Source organism: Emydura macquarii, unplaced genomic scaffold (genome assembly GCF_026122565.2).
Source record: "Emydura macquarii macquarii isolate MOO-44397 ecotype Brisbane River unplaced genomic scaffold, CSIRO-AGI_Emac_v2 contig_2365, whole genome shotgun sequence".
NCBI lineage: Eukaryota > Metazoa > Chordata > Testudines > Chelidae > Emydura > Emydura macquarii.
In genome coordinates, this window is record NW_027132502.1 from 3,765,934 (window position 1) to 3,781,305 (window position 15,372).

General features: G+C 48.8%; 1 protein-coding gene and 1 long non-coding RNA gene across 5 annotated transcripts in view; both read left to right on the forward strand.

Annotated features, from left to right (window-relative positions):
- The window catches only part of DIS3L2 (DIS3 like 3'-5' exoribonuclease 2), a 261,720-nt gene that overhangs the window by 1,552 nt on the left and 244,796 nt on the right, over positions 1-15,372 (forward strand). Inside the window, exons 1-2 of one of the 3 annotated variants that reach the window (XM_067561128.1) lie at positions 10,360-10,401; positions 13,379-14,107. The exons of 1 other annotated variant lie outside the window; for it this stretch is intronic. In XM_067561128.1, coding sequence (XP_067417229.1) covers positions 13,399-14,107 — 709 coding nt within the window. In that variant the 5' untranslated portion in view covers positions 10,360-10,401; positions 13,379-13,398. Of the gene's footprint in view, positions 1-10,313; positions 10,402-13,378; positions 14,108-15,372 lie in introns of those variants that run through there. One more of the 3 variants, XM_067561130.1, reaches the window with a different exon arrangement.
- Positions 2,204-8,772, forward strand: LOC137161698 (uncharacterized). 2 transcript variants are annotated; one of them, XR_010922153.1, is made up of 4 exons: positions 2,204-2,477; positions 5,213-5,348; positions 6,470-6,574; positions 7,399-8,772. It is a non-coding gene; the product is annotated as an uncharacterized lncRNA (long non-coding RNA). The 2 variants fall into 2 exon arrangements; XR_010922152.1 differs by lacking the exon at positions 5,213-5,348.

Here is a 15,372-nt window from a genome sequence, read left to right on the forward strand (position 1 = left end):
TTGCTAAAGGGTGTGAAAAAAATCCCCTGGGTTAGGTGGGTTAGCTAATTAGGTGTTGTGCTTCACTGGAGTGTCTACACTGAAGCGCAACAGTGGTGTAGCAACTGTGCTGTGGCTCTGCCGCTGTAGTGTTTCAAGTGCAGTCAAACTCTACCTGTGCCACCAGGAGGGAGTTCTGTCACTGGAGTTAATACGCCTCCCTGAAGGCTAGTCTACACTTAAACTTAAGCCTTGTCTACACTAGCACTTATGTCGACAAAACTTTTGTTGCTCAGAGATGTGGGGAAACAAAACCAAAAGCAGACCTTGAGCGACATAAATTTTGCTGGCATAAATGCTAGTGTAGATGAGGCCTGAGAGGCTGTAGCTAAGTTGACAGAAGAATTCTTCTGTCAACCTAGCACTGTGTACCCTGGGGATTAGGTTGGCTTACCTACATCACTCAGGAGGGTGGATTTTTTTTTAAACCCCTGAATGACGTAGCTGTGCTGATGCCGGTTCCTAGTGTAGACCCACCCTTAAGCACAGGAGTTAACACCTGTTGCAAGGGACCATTGAGAACGAAGTGGGCCATTTAACGCCTCTGCAGTCATAGGACAAAGGAGGGTTAGCGGGTTACAGAGGTCTGGTCTATGCTATGAAATTAGGTTAGTATACGGTTACTCAGGGGTGTGAAAAATCCACACAGCTGAGCAATGCACTTAAAACAGATTTAAACCTACCGTGTAGACAGCGACAGGAGAATTCTCCCATTGGCCTGGCCACTGCCTCTTGGGGTGGTGGAATTGGATTATCTGTGCCCACAGGAGAACCCCTCCTGTTGATAGGGTCTTCAGTAAAACAGTGCAGCGTTTTAAGTGTAGGCAAGCCCAGAACATTGTAAAGAGACACAAAACCAGATTCTGAGTCCATGGTTTTTAGGGACGGTCTACCCTGAAAACTTACACCAGCATAGTTCTGTGTCTCGGGTTGTGAAAAATCCCCACCCTGGGAGATGTAGCGAAGCTGACCTAACTCCCAGTGTAGACGGTGCTAGGTTGACAGAAGAATTCTTCCCTGCACCTAGGTATCGCCTCTCAGGGAGCTGGATGAACTCTGGTGACTGGAGAACCTTCTGTGGGTGGAGGTAGGGTCTACGCTGAAGTGCTACAGCAGACCAGCTGCACTGCTGTCACGTTTTAGGTGCAGACGAGTCCTTAGTGTGTGGCAGACAAAGTAATGAATTTCAGCTCCCCGGCTTGTCTTTTGAAGGTGTTGCGCAGGTTTCCTCTGAGGGCCAGATGTGGAGTGACCATTCTGTGGAAAGTGCTCACCCACGAGTGAGAAGGTGTTTTCCTTTTCCTTTTATTGTGTATGAGTTCGTTTGAGAGTGTAGTGATTGTCTGATTTCGCTCACCCAGCCGGGGCATTTGATGCACTGGATGAGGTACGCCATGTATTGTGATAGGCATGTGTAAGACCCAAGGATCTCTGCTGCCAACAGAAGTTGGCCCAATGAAATGTATTATCTCACCCACCTCTCTCTCTCATATCCTGGTACGCACCCAGCTACAACAACACTGCCAAGGACAGACCAAGGAAGGATTAGAGAGAGTGGATGACTTGCCCACAAGAGGAAGTTGGGAATGGAACCTAAATTTCCCAGGTCCCAGTCCAGCACCTTAACCACAACACCATCCTTCCTCTCAGTTTGAACGTGACTGGGCCCCTCCTATTCTGCCCCCAGGGTCTATGCTGTAATGTGGTACGTGCACATCTGGGACAGGCGAGCAGGCCTTCACTAGTTGTGTGGCAGTGCTGTGGAGCAGATGATGATGATGCATGTCCCGTCTTGGAAGTAGGCTGGGTAAAGCGGTCTCTGCTGATGGGAACTGTCATCAGTTCCCTGATTGCTCTTCTCCGGAGCCTTTTGACTAGTCCTGTAACTTCCCTTTCCCGTCTTTGCTGATTTTCCACATAGCCGTGGGTCAGGGAGCCTGGGCAAGGGGGAGGGGGAACCCTCTCGCTGCCAATAGCAGTGGAATGAAACTAATGGAGTCCTGACGGGGGGCGGGGGGTGGCGAGGAGGCTCTTCGGGCTGAGGACCCCCGAAGAAGAGAGAGAACCATAAGTCCTGCTAGTGCATGTTCAGGACATAGGGAGGGTGTTAGAGGCCAGAGAGAAGCCCCTGGCTTTGTTCATGCTTTGCCTTCTATAGCTCCAGAAACCAAATCCACACGTCTCAGCCTGCGCACCAGTGGTGGAGGCCTTAGCCTCCTTACAGAGAACGTTCTCTTCAGAGCTTATACTCACGCTGACCGTCTTAGGGAGCTAACAGCTGGGCTTGCTTGTCTCATTTTCTGTTTTTCTGAGCAAGTGGTGCCTGAGATTACCCCTGCCCCCAGCCTCTACTCAAAAGCCTAGTATTGGGCTGACAAGGCTGGATCTGCTTCTGCTGGCTTCCCCCCACTCCCTGAATCAGCTTGTTACTTTCCCAGGTAAGTTATTTCTGCGGCTGCCGGGGTCATTGCGGGGCAGAGGCTGGGCAGTGAGGGCAGGTAAAGGAAGCATCCAAAAGACCATCTCTGTTCACATGTAGCTCAGTCTGCGAGGTACGCCGGGAGCAGCAGCTCTCAGAGCCTGTGCGATAGTCAGGGGTGAGGGAAAGGTGAGGGAGGGAACCAGAATGGCCCCGCCATGAACTGCGACCTGAGCAGATTTATGCGCCATGGATGATGCAGGCGGAGGCTGTGGTGCAGCTTTGCAGTGCAGATAACGGCGTGTTGTTTTGGCTTTGGCCGTGCCTGGGAAACGAAGCGGGTGATATTTCTGTTCCTGTGGAGAGCCATTTATTCTGGGGACGGTGGGGTGGGGCGGGTGGGGGGTCCGGCTGCCACTTGAAAGTTCAGGGCCTGTGTGGACGTGCTGTGTTCCACAGAGCTAACCTTTTGCAACCAGACAGAATAACAATGCGAACCAGCTAGGATATAATGGCCAGTGTTTGCTTGAGATACAAAGGCACAGGGCTTTCGCATGAGGTAATACTGATAAGTTACGCTTGCATTCACTCTGCAGCCTGCCAGAAAGCAGTGTGGCCAGCCTGTCAGCTGCTCGCCAGCGAGGCCTGGCTGGGCAGCCAGATTGGAGCTAGCCTGGAGGGAGTGCTGAGTCGGCAGGACAAGCGCTGCCGTGGCCACTGGCCACAGGGCCTTGGTCGGAGGATGACACAATGCTCCCCCCCTCCTTCTCTGCTCCCGGCATCCCTGAGGGCAGAAACATGAGCCTTTTCTGCCTGACCCAGCCTTCCTTCACCTGGATTTCGGTCTTCTCATAGAAGTTTGTTTTCCCTTCCTTTTTGCTCTGCTCTCTGATACCACAGCAGTAAGGGCTATATAAAGAAGGAGACATTTCTCACTGTCCCTTCAGTCTCTTCTAATCTTTATACTGCAGCTTTAGGATGCGTTGCATGCTGTGATGCATTTGTCTAGGCCAGCGCTGTGCTGAGTGGTCACTTTGCAGAGGGGTCTAGACAAGGCCCTTGCTCCAGGGAGTTTACAAGCTGATGTAGACTTAAACTCAGCCATTTAAGCGGGAGGGTAGAATTCAGCTTTAATGTAAGCAGGGACCACTCCGTTTTCTTCAGTGGAGTGATCTGGGTTTGAGGTTAGCCCTTTAAGTCTGACATAAAAATTGCACTTGTCAAGCAGGCAATCATACTTTCCCAGGCTTTCAGTGCGAGAGAACATGCTAGAAAAGGTGCCATAGGGAGCAATCCTGTCTTGGCACCTGGTTGCAGGACTAGGTGCATCTCTTTCTTCTTTCTCTTTCCTGCTCCTGATACTCCACTGCCTTGGAGTGTAATCACTTACAGCTGGGCAAAGCACGACCAGATCAGAAGTTTCCACTTGCCCACCTTGACGAGAGCATTTTGCATCCACTTTGACCAGTGTAAATAATGGCACAAAATACAAGGCAAGGGAGATTCAGGCCCTCTGCTTCTGATCATCCTCCTGACTTCACCCCCCCAAAGGCTCTGGTGCCTATAAGAAATCAGCTGGACTGAGTAGGTTGGCCCAGTTGATAATTACGTAATTACAAAATTAATAGCTACAATTTTGTACCAAAATACATCTATTATGGACTGTATGTCGTTTCCCTCCGCCTCTCTCTTTGTATGTATGTTGTTTCATTCTAGATCATGAGCTCTGGGATAGGGCTCATGCCTCCCTCTCTGTGGTGCCTAACTCAGGGACCCTGACATTATCTGGGCCTCAGCGTGCTACCATCATATAAATATTTAGTAGTCCATAGTAACCCCTTGTCTTATGGGGAGGCTATTCTGATATCACAAAGAGGACTCTATCAGGCGAGATTACAGGAACAGATGGACTCTTAAGAGAAGCAGATCTGTTCTCCGGCAAATAGCTTTAGGACTAGATCCTGGTCTTGCTTACTCTGCCTTCACATTGGGGTGACTCCAGTGAAGCTAATGGAGTTGCTTCTGATTCACCCTCATGTAAATGAGGTCAGGATCAGGTGTTGCTTCCTTAGTAAAGCAGAAAGCTATGGAGAAGCCCAGCTGTTTGCAGAGGGGAAGCTTTACTTCAGAGATTCCCAGGAAGTGTTGGCTGCTCTGTCAGGCATTTGTAACATGTACGGGAGTGTTCCCTCAATTATTTCTGCAATCACGACTTGTACTAGCCATCAGGTACCGCCGGAGGGAATGATGGTGAGATAATCTCACACTGGGGGAATGCAGGCTAATGTCTCAAGCTGGGCTTGCAGTTGCAAAACAGCTTGTGAATGAGAGAACTATCGAAGAACCACTTCACCCTTGAGTTGCCACCCTTGAGGGTGGGGTGGGTGGGAAGGAAGGACTCAGTGGCTATTGCTGAGACTCCTTGTACTTGGATTGCCATTGAAGGGTGCTGGAAATTGTGATGTATTGAAAACTCTTACAATTATAGGCTGTCACTTTTAATATCAGAGGATTTCCCTGGTCCTACTAGCAGACTGGGATCTCTGTAAGGAAGGGTGTAATCTGGGCCTAGCACAGGCAGACTGCAGCCAGCCAGTCTAGAGTAAGGGGATGAGTTGTGCCTCTGTTTTAAGGTTCTTGAGTGTGACTGTGAATTCTTGTGTGAATTCTCAGAAATAATGTTACGTCACAACCTTCCAGCAAGAGTGTTTATTTTTTGATCTATCGTCTTTCTGTATGTCGTGAATGTAACAGAAATCTTTGCATTGGAGGGTGAACAACTGTGCCTTCCCCTCTAAAACCGTAAACCTGTCAGTTTCATCAATGGTGAGATGGAGAGGAGGAAAAAACTTCAACTCACCCCTTCCCTACTGGGCTTTTCTCTGATCTGGTGAGCCCCCGAAGAGGAGGTTATGTAATAATTAGTGGTATTTATTGTACGAAGTGCCAACAATGAATGTGATTCTGTACGAGACGGGAAAATACAGTCCCTCCCCCAAAGAGCTCAGCCTAAAAGTTTACTGTCTACAGGCCACAGTTCAGGGACCAGGAGAGGGGAATGGTGTCGCCTACCACGGAAAACAAAATCACACAGGCAAAAGCCACAATCATCCCACTTCCTGCGATCAGCCCCCCTGGAGTTGGTGGGCTATAAGGACACCATGGCCTCTGCTGCTGCTTCTGTGGCTGCTGCCCTGGGGGAGCTGTCCAGCAGATGAACCCTGTCCAGAAGTGCCGCATGAGCTCACTGCTAAATACCAGCCCCAGCAAGGCAAGGGCAACGCTAACAAACCCCACCAGCACTTGGGGCCCTTTCGTCCGTTTCCTTCTGCGAAATGCACGAGCGCTGCCGCCCAGCCAGCAGGAATGAAAGTGCTTGCAGCTGGTGGCACCATCTGGTGCTTGCCGGCTTCCAGCCAAAGAACAGTCGTCCCCTGCCCTGACAGTTGTGAGGAAAGTTAGAGAGGCGGAGAGAGACTCAGTGACAAGGGGTGCAAAGTGAGGGCAGAGGCTCTGGCTCAAACAACTGAGCATGTTTATAAAGGGTGGGTTGGTGGTGGTGCAAGTGTCTAAGGACAGGCATGACCCTCCCCCCCCCCCCCCACTCATCTCCCGCTTTCTCTGCAACAACTCAGGGTCGAGCTCCTCAAATAGCTGTTCAGCGAACACATCCGAAATCGACCGTGTGTGCCAGCTCTGTGCAGCTGTAGCTGTGCCCTGGCTGATCCTCCCTCTAACACCGCGCCACATGCCAATCGCTTTACTTAGATTAGGTTGGGAGGGGAAGCGGGGGGACCCTTTGCAAAGAGAGCAGTGCCATGCAGATATGCTCCGTATGGGAGCCTGCAGCATACAGCACCAAGGGACCTGACAGGCCGATGACACGTGCCCTCAGGTTGCAGTGACTTCTGCATGGAGTGGTAGGTGCCCACCTTGCTGGGACTTGGTAGCTGATCCTCACGAGGTTAAGGAAATGTCTCTTTCTCACTGCCTTGCTTTCTTGTCCTGAAGATGTTACGTCATTGACAGCTGCTCGTAGAGCTCCTTCCCCTGACAGCACCAGACCTGACAGGCTCTCGCTGCCAAAGAGCATAACCAGCTGTGCTGAAGACAAAGGTGAGGGGCTTGCTGAGTTAACCCCTCATTCACCAGCTGCCCTATTATAAAAGTGGTGCCAAAGCTGCTGACCTCTGCAAGGTTTAGAGGCAGCTTGAAAGTGGGGCCCACACTCTCTCTAGTGCCTTCCTTTTGGGGCTGCTCAAACCATCAGTTATGCGTGCAGATGGACACTTGCCTATGCAAGTCGGGTAACTGCATGCCTAATCCTCTGAATTTGTGCAGCCAAATGATTGCATGTGCATGAAGCATAACTTCTTTGACAATCTGGCCCTGGTTTTCCAGTCACACACACAGAGATGGGGTGTCATTTCAGTGCAGGGTCTCCATCTTCCTCTCCCATCCCAAAACAGCATCACTCATTGGGGGTGTGTGCAGGGGGGCAGTAGGTCAGTGTTGGAACCTGTGATGAGTTTGCACCTCTTGGACACCTGGAAGCACCTCTCTCTGCTCTGCCTTCCTGACTCAACACAGCCAGGAGGGAGAAGTCACGCAAATTTCAGTGTCTGATCAGAAAACAGGGAGAGGTGACCTACGGTTGTACAGTGAGATCTCAGTTATGGAAATCCCTGAACTCTGAAAGTGATCTTTGCCTTTAAACTTGGGATGTGTCTGGAAGGTGTCTTGCCTCAGATGTTCACCAAAGGCTAGCGATGATGTTCCTGGAGGTCCCATATGAGGTAGTCTGCTCCAGAATGTGAGTTCTATCTCTCCATGCTGGTGCTCAGATAGCAAGGGATGGGCATGACATAAATGCCTAGAGAGATGTAAGACAGAGTTAGAACAAATACTGTATGCTGCTGGTTTGTTTTTATTTAACCTAGTGCTGGTGAAAGATGGCAGCCTGGAAACCGGAATCCTCATGTTACTCCCAGGATAGAGATAGCATGAGCTGGAAGCTGCCCCCACGGTGCTTGGCAAAAGTGCTTCAGGTCTGAGCTAGAGGGGCGTGGTGGAATTCAGTCTCCATGGACAGCTTTCATCTTTGGCCTCTCCGCGGACAATGCCAAGAAGGGTTCCAATGAGTGTCCATAGTGGAGTGGCTTGTGTGATGTGGACTGTGGACATGTCCACTGCGAATGGCACTGGGATCCCAGCTCCCCTCACATGGATACCAAGCAGCCATCAGGTGGGAAGAACTTCTAGCTGTCACTGACTTGGACTGGATTTAAATCGGTGACCTACCAGTAAGACCATATTCCATGACTTGCAGCTCAGGGTCTGATTTGAAGCCCACTGAAGTTACTGGAAAGACTTCAGCAGGTGTGGGATCTGGCCCTTACCGCACAGCACCAAAGCTACCCTCTCCTCTGTACTGGCCATAATATAAACGTCTAGTCTGTGTTATAGCTAATTCGTGTTGATGAGTCTGATGCAATGGTGATTCTATCGTCCAGCTAAAACTACATTTCCATCTCACTTGCACCCCTGCCTTGCGAGTAATGGCTTGCCCTCCCCAAGTTGTGTGCCATTGTGGAAGAGGAATTTACTGTGGGGGAGAGAGGGAGTGTTTTCTCTTATCAATGCTGGTTTATTTCCAGGAAGAATTTTCTTGTCTTCTGTTTGGAGTAGCTTTGACCACCTGTGATGTTCAATTCAAACCTCTGACGTGCCTTACAGCCCGCACAGTTATTTTGTTGTAATCCAATCCACACTCCTGTAGTAGTAATTCTTAGCTCTGCTTCAGCTCCTTCCACAGTCATTTTGGAGGGTTCTGAAATCCTTCTTTCACAATCCTGCCATATCCCCTTTTGACAATAGATGAGCTTGGCTACAGAAAAGCTAAGCACAGAGATGTTATGTTTGGTAACTTTTCCAGGGCAAGGCCTGTTTCTTGCTAATAGTTTGTACTGCGCCCAGCACAACGGGCCCCAGAAGCTCAGGTGGGGCCTGGAGGCATGACCCCACATAATAGTATAGATGAGTGGTGGTTCATACACACAATCTGTGGTGAAGCTGGGACTAAAACTTACATCTCCCGACTCTGTCCCATGCTTTAACTGCCCAACGATGCTGTCCTGCTACTATTCAGATTCCGACTTAAGCTGACAGTTGCCAGTTAAAGATGTAACACTGTGTCTCACTCCTTATGCTGCGTTGGGAGTCATGTGGCATGTGTGGTCTGTCAAATCTTACCTGCAGCTTGGAGCTCCTTGGAACTCCAGCCACGGCAGGGTGCAGTCCAGCCTGACCGGTAATATTGTTATGAATGTAGTTCCCCACCATAGAGGTACACATTTTCAGCAGAAGTATCTCCCTATTTTTCCCTTCTCTACAACACCCTCCCCTGTAAAACTCTGTTTTGCAGTCCTCGTCCTTCTAAATAAGATGTAAATTACTGTTGTCCTTCTGAGCCCTACTCCTGGACCCCAGTGTGCTAGGTGCTATACAAAAAGAGGGTCCTTGTCCCACAAAGCTAACAATCTATAGCAGTTGAGGGGGCCTGACCCTACTACCACTTCAGCCAATGCAAAGCTCTCTCTGACTTGAATTTGAAAAGAACAAGGTCCTAATTGTCCAGGGCTGCCTGAGTGGTGCAATCACCCTCTCTCCCATAAAGTTTGCACCTTCTCCTTCTGTAGCACTGGTGGAATCTAGTGGCCCAGGAAACAGAATTCTTCTCTCCATTGCACCCCTGCAAATGCTGGGTAACTTCATAAAAAATCCACACCCCTGAGCGTTGCAGTTATACTGACCTAACTCCCTAGACAGCACAATGTTGGAAGGAAGGCTTCTCCTGTCGACATAGCTGCTGGGGAGGTGGATTAACTATGCTGAGGGGAGAAGCTCCCCTGACGATGTATTAGTAGCATCTTCACTAAAATACTACAGCTGTTGTGCTATATGTGAGGACAAGCCCTAAGGCACCGAACTCCCATTGATTTCAGGATTGGGGCTAGAGAGGCTTAAGGGACTAGGGCTGGCTATGTAATCTGTACCTCTCATGTGGCCACAGAGTGTGCTGGCCACAACTCACCGGGCCTGTCCTTAGCTAGTCTCTTGAATATTGACACTATGGAGATGTTAACCCGTATAAATGGAAAGAGCGGATGTGTGTGAGGCTGGGGAAGTGGGGGAAGAGATTGACTTTGTGGCGCAGCAACATTTTTATAAAACACTTTGTGGCGCAGCAACATTTTTGCTGCTGTTGGTCATTGTATTGAGGTGGTGCATAGGCACCTCATTCAGAGCCCAGCAGTCTGTTGCGCTAGGTGCTGTACAAACACAGAACAAAAAGAGGGGTGTGGCCTGAAGGAGCTTTCCTCAGTGAGGTTCTTAAATAGCTCTTTTTGGTCTGATACCTGGGCGTAAGAGAGGGCGGCAGGGCGGGAGTTGAAAACCCACTGTTGGATGGCAGGGGCTGGGGATCCCCCTGGCTACCGTGGTTCAGGGCGGGAGCAGGCAAGCGCCCCATGGAATCCCGTGAAAAGATTCCCTGCCAGGAGCCCGCAGCTGGGGAGGAGCGTGTGGGGGAGGGGGCGTGCTGGGTGGTGATGACCCCCCCCTAAAGCCCCCTAGAAGTGGGGGGCTAAGGCCCCCACTGACCCCTGTCAACAGGGTGGGGGCCCTAGGGAGCTGCTGGGCGACTCCTACAGGTAGGGGAGGAGCATGAACCCCCTTCATGGGGGGAGGGGCTGCAGGGGGCTGGGTGAGTCCGCCCCCCCCATCTCCATGGAAATGGGGGTTGTTGGCCTCCCTCGCGCGAGGCATTTTGGTCCTTGCCGCGGCCCGTAGGCGACCTCTGACCCGGAAGCGGAAGGAGAGGCTGGGCTCAGCTGGGACATTTAAACGGCACGGAGCGGCGCGACGGAGGAGCGGCCTTGCCGGTGAGTGACGGGGCCGGCGAGACCCCCCGGGCCCAGCCGCTGCCCCTGGGGCGGGGCCCTCTCCCCGGCGCCAGCCGCCCTTCGCCCATCCTCCCCCCGCCCTGGGGCTGCTCCAGCCCGGCTCTGCGGCTCCAGGCCCCTGGCTGCGGGCCTGCCCCCGCCGCCAGCCGCCCCAGCGCCGGGGTGTAGCCGAGAGGGTCCCGCGCGTTGGCTGGGCCCGTCTCCGGCCCCGTCTCCCCTCCCTGCTGCCCCGGCCGGCTCGCGTCTCCCCCTCGCCCCGGTAACCAGCGCCGCCTGCTGCAAAGCCCCTGTCTCGGCTCCTCGCGGTCACACCGGCTCTCGCGTGTGACCCGGCCCTGGCAGCGGCTCTGGTGCTGCGGCTCTCTGGCCGAGGATGCGCGCCCGGGTGAGTGCCGTTGGTCGTTGATGGCCCGGGCGGATGCCTGGGACGTGCCTGACTCCGAGGTGAAACGGGATCAAGACGTCACCTGGTTGGGTTCCCTCCAACTTGCTGCTGCTCCAGGCACGACTAGCGTTTTCTCTGGTCCTCCCACTGGGGTTCTCAAAGCAGGTTCTGTGCAGTGCGGCCCTACGTAAGCTGGTGGTGTCCCTGCCTCACCGGTGAGACGTGGCGCTTGGTCCACGGTCACTTAGCCAGGCACGGCATAGAGGGATGACACTAAAGCGCCTTGATACCCAACATTGGGTTCTAACCAGCGTGTCGCGTTGCTGAACATATGCAATGCGCATGTCTCACCTTTTACTCATGCTATGGTAAGAATCGTGTGTTCCTGACTTGATGCAATAACGTTGAAGGCCATAGCGGCACACACCCCATCATTTTAAAATAACCCATGCAGCTTTCATGTTAATCTTGGGCTGTTGGGTGTATTCAGTTTGGAACTCCTTCCCTGGCTGCTGGGAGAAATGGAGGAATCTTCCCACCTGCCTTCTGCAAAATGTCTTTTTTTGGGTTCCCTCCGAGCTGCTGGAACGGGGAGCTTTCGACCCCTCTTTCCAACCTCTAACTGCATCTCAAGCAGTGGAGGGCTGAGTCTCTCTGCTTCTATTCATAGGCAAGGACAGGCGAAAACTGTACTGATGAGGAAATGTGACCTATTAAGGAACTTGTAAGATTTTTTCACCAGTTCTTGTGGTCTACTCTTTTGAGGGTTTTTGTAATAACTCTGGGGCTAAGACAATCTTGCAGTCATATAGAAAAGCCTAACCATTGCCTGAGTAAATGGAAAATTTTAGGAAGACGTGCAAAACCGCACAGGGAATTTTTCCTATTTATGCAGGGATTTTTTATTTTCACTTTGTATTGAATTGTGAAGACTATTCACGTACTTAGTCAGTTTCTTAATTAAATCAAATTGCAACGTGTACTGTTACGCTGAAAGGGCAAAAGTAAGCACACTATGGAGAAACTTAGTTCCTCAAACCTTTGTCTCCGTTGCGCTCCCTGTGCATAGGCAGGTGCAAGCAACTTGCAGAAGGAAGAAAAAGCCTACATGCCTATCCTCATTGTAACTACTACAGTGGAGAAGAGGATGGGCAACTGAGAGGAAAAATTTCAAGTATGGAGGGGAGAGAGAGAGAACCCAATTTTTTTCACCCCCGGTTGAAGCTTTGTGTCAAGAAAGTCCTGGTCTGGAGAACACACACACAAAGAGCTCTTACGCTGCGGAAAGAGATTGAGGCAAAAGTTCATAAAGACAGTGTTCATGACTTCATCTGTTTTTGTTTCTCAGATTCCAGTGTTTACCAATGTTAGCATATGAGTGATCCCAGCTAGGCTGTGAAGTTCACACTTCAGCAAATGAATAGCTCAGGTGATGTCATGTTTGTGGCTGCGGTAGTTTGATTTGGAACAGTTAAATGCCATGTCAAATTGTGAGGAATTTGAAGTGCGTGAGAGAGAAATGTAATTTTTAAAGCTTTTTGTGGGACACTGCAGAATGCAGCAAACATTGTGGAGATGCTCCATTATATCTTTTACTCCTTTACACTTTGCCTTGGGGCGTGGTACAAATTAGTGATTTTTATCCTGTCTCTGCCTATAGCTTTACCTGAGTAATCGCTTGGTGAAACTTAGTAGACTGTCTCTTTCATTTTTGCTGCTCAGAAACTAGAGCAACTGAAATGGGAGTGAAAGATACTCGATCCATCTACACTTCACCCTGCTGCCATCAAAGCGGAGGTAATAATGCCTTTTAGAGAAATTGGTCATGGTGAAAACAACAGTCTTATCTACCTTGTACACCAAAAAGTGAGGAGCCTTCTCAAGATGTTCAGTTGTACTAGTGAGTTCGCTCTATGGCTATTGTACTGAAAGTACATTTATATATGGAAAGAGAAACTGGAGTAGACAGTCTTAGAACCTGAAGCGAAGCCCTCATTGTAGTGTGGCTTCAAAGACCTACCTGTTGTCAGCCACAGTAGAAAATAAAAAACTTTTTTGCTCACAAGAAACAAAGTGACAAGAGATATGTCCTTGTTGTTGAAACATCTAAACAATTCGATAAGGATGGCAGTTATTTTTGGAGACTCTGAGGTGGACATGATCAAATTTTACTTCTGATGCATCTAATTTGATACATCTAATACGTCCATCAGTTACTACCGTAATTTGCCAAGCTTTGTCAGAGGCAAGGAAGAGAGGATTAAAGGAATCATTCAGAATTGGAATATAAGCATTTGTCCCAAGTCCCTGTTTTGGGTGGATTATGGCCAGATGTGGTCTGTAGACCATAGCTTGATGGTTCCTGGATTACTGATAGTAATTGAATATAATGTTGCTTCTTATATGATAATACTGCAGTAAATTCTGAACTGTTTATCGCCTTGGAATTTTTTTAGAGATCAGGAAATCCTCATTTAATAAACTTTTTCACACCTTTGCTAATGTAATTCATTGATCCTTTGTTTTGAGAAAATAACCCTTTTTTCCCTGTCTATTTACAACACTTTAAAGTCTGAGCATATTACTGGAATATGGATCAGCTGGGATATGTGAAAGGTGCTTCTGCCCAAATTACCAAAGATGGATTAAGCAAGCCTGCTCTTCCCCAGAAGAATGCTTATGCCAGGCTTGTGCAAAAGCACCACAGCGGTAGATTCCGATCTTATTTAAATCACATTGCACAGAAGATACAGCTAGAAGAGTGCAGCTTCAATGACTCCAGTCTGGACGTAGAACCGATCGTGAAGAGAGCCCTGGTGAAAGATGCTTTAGCGAAAAATGGGTTGAATCCACATAGCTATTCACCAGTCAAAACATCTCAGTTGGAACAGCCTGCACTTGTAGGATTTGAGAAACTGAATGAAGATAAAACCCAAGTCTTTGCTAACAGACAGCCTCATAAAAGAGACCCCAGCATCGGCCAAGAAGGAGACCTTGAGCTGGAAGAGGATTACTATGTAAAACAGCATGGAACTGCAGCTGACTTGTTAAAAGTGAGTGATGCTTTGGGTGGGAGAGTAATATCAAACAGTCTGAGGCAAGTCACTTCTCTGCAGAAATCTTCTGGTTCTGAAGACAAGGATGAAGAGAAGGTGTGGAAGAACAAACATAAGAAAAGGAACAAGTGTCTGGCCAGTCTGGACAGAGCAGATGAACACTTGACTGCTGAGCAGTTTAGTATGGATTTGCCTGCAGCAAATGCCAGGAAAACCAGTCACTTGTCTTCTGGTCAAATTCAAGGTGAGCTGTTCATTGATTTAAACTGCTAACACGCTGTGTGAATGGTGCATTCATTAATGCAAGATTATAGTGGGATTGAAAATTACGTGTTTGTGAATGTCAAATGAATTGCTATTAATGAGCCTGTCTTGCCCCCACTGAAGTTAATTGGAGTATTGACATTGACAAGAGAGAGGAGGATTTGGCTTGTGCATTGAAAATAGGGCAGAAAAAAGATCTGCCTCTGTGTTAAATAAATTTTAAAAAAATCTCTTGGCCATTATATCAATGTCAGGCATTTTTGGTTTAATCTCTTGGTGTAGATGGGTTAGATTTTTTCCCAATGATTGTATTTATGGTGAAACATTTGGCTAGCCTGAGCTAAGGGGCAATCTACTGCAGGTGGTGATAAATGTCACTGCATTAAGTCTACTGTAATAAGAAGATAAGAGAGATCAACTTTACAGCCTGGGAAGGTGGGAGGAATGCTTATCACGGCTCTGAGTGGGAATCTAATAAATATTTGACATTTGCAAAACTTGCTCAACTATACCCCTTCACTGAACTAGGGTAAATAACACCTGTTTACACTGATTCCCATAACTGAGGGGCTGGGCTCACAGATCTTGTGCCTGGGATGGTTATCTTTCATGACTTTTTTTTTTGTAAAGTTGACTCATGTGATTGTGCAAACTGTGCTCAACAGATCCAGTTTTCTATCAGATGCTTACAGTTAAGTGCACTGTTGCTTTTATGAAATATTTTGGCATGAGTTACAGAAAACACTTCTGTATTTATTGCACCGGTCTGTTCTAACACCGCAATTTTCTGTTGTATTCTACTTTTCAGTGAACGGGCAGCTTTTGAAAAAAGTTGGATGTTTACTTCAGGAGCTTTATTTTGTTAGTATGAAATGGTCTATACGCTTAGCAGGTGTTTAATAGCTTTCATTGTATTGACACCTTATAGACTTACTGCCTGTGTTCTGCATGAAACTTGCGTGATATCCTTGAAGACTTGCATTGTCAAGATGTGTGTTGCACACTGCATGTTCACTGTTAAACTGGTAAGATGTTCAGTTCTGCCGTGATGCAAAATACCTGATAATTCCTCCTATGCAAAGGAAGTTAAGTATGAGATGCTCTCTGGAGGGTTCCCAGACACACTGCTGCTTTGCCTCAAAACTAAAATTTAAAAACGAACTTCTTTAAAAATTTGCACACTAGTCACAACTACTGTTGCTCTCTGGCAAAGCAAACAGGACATTAAGGGACCTCTGTCTTTGG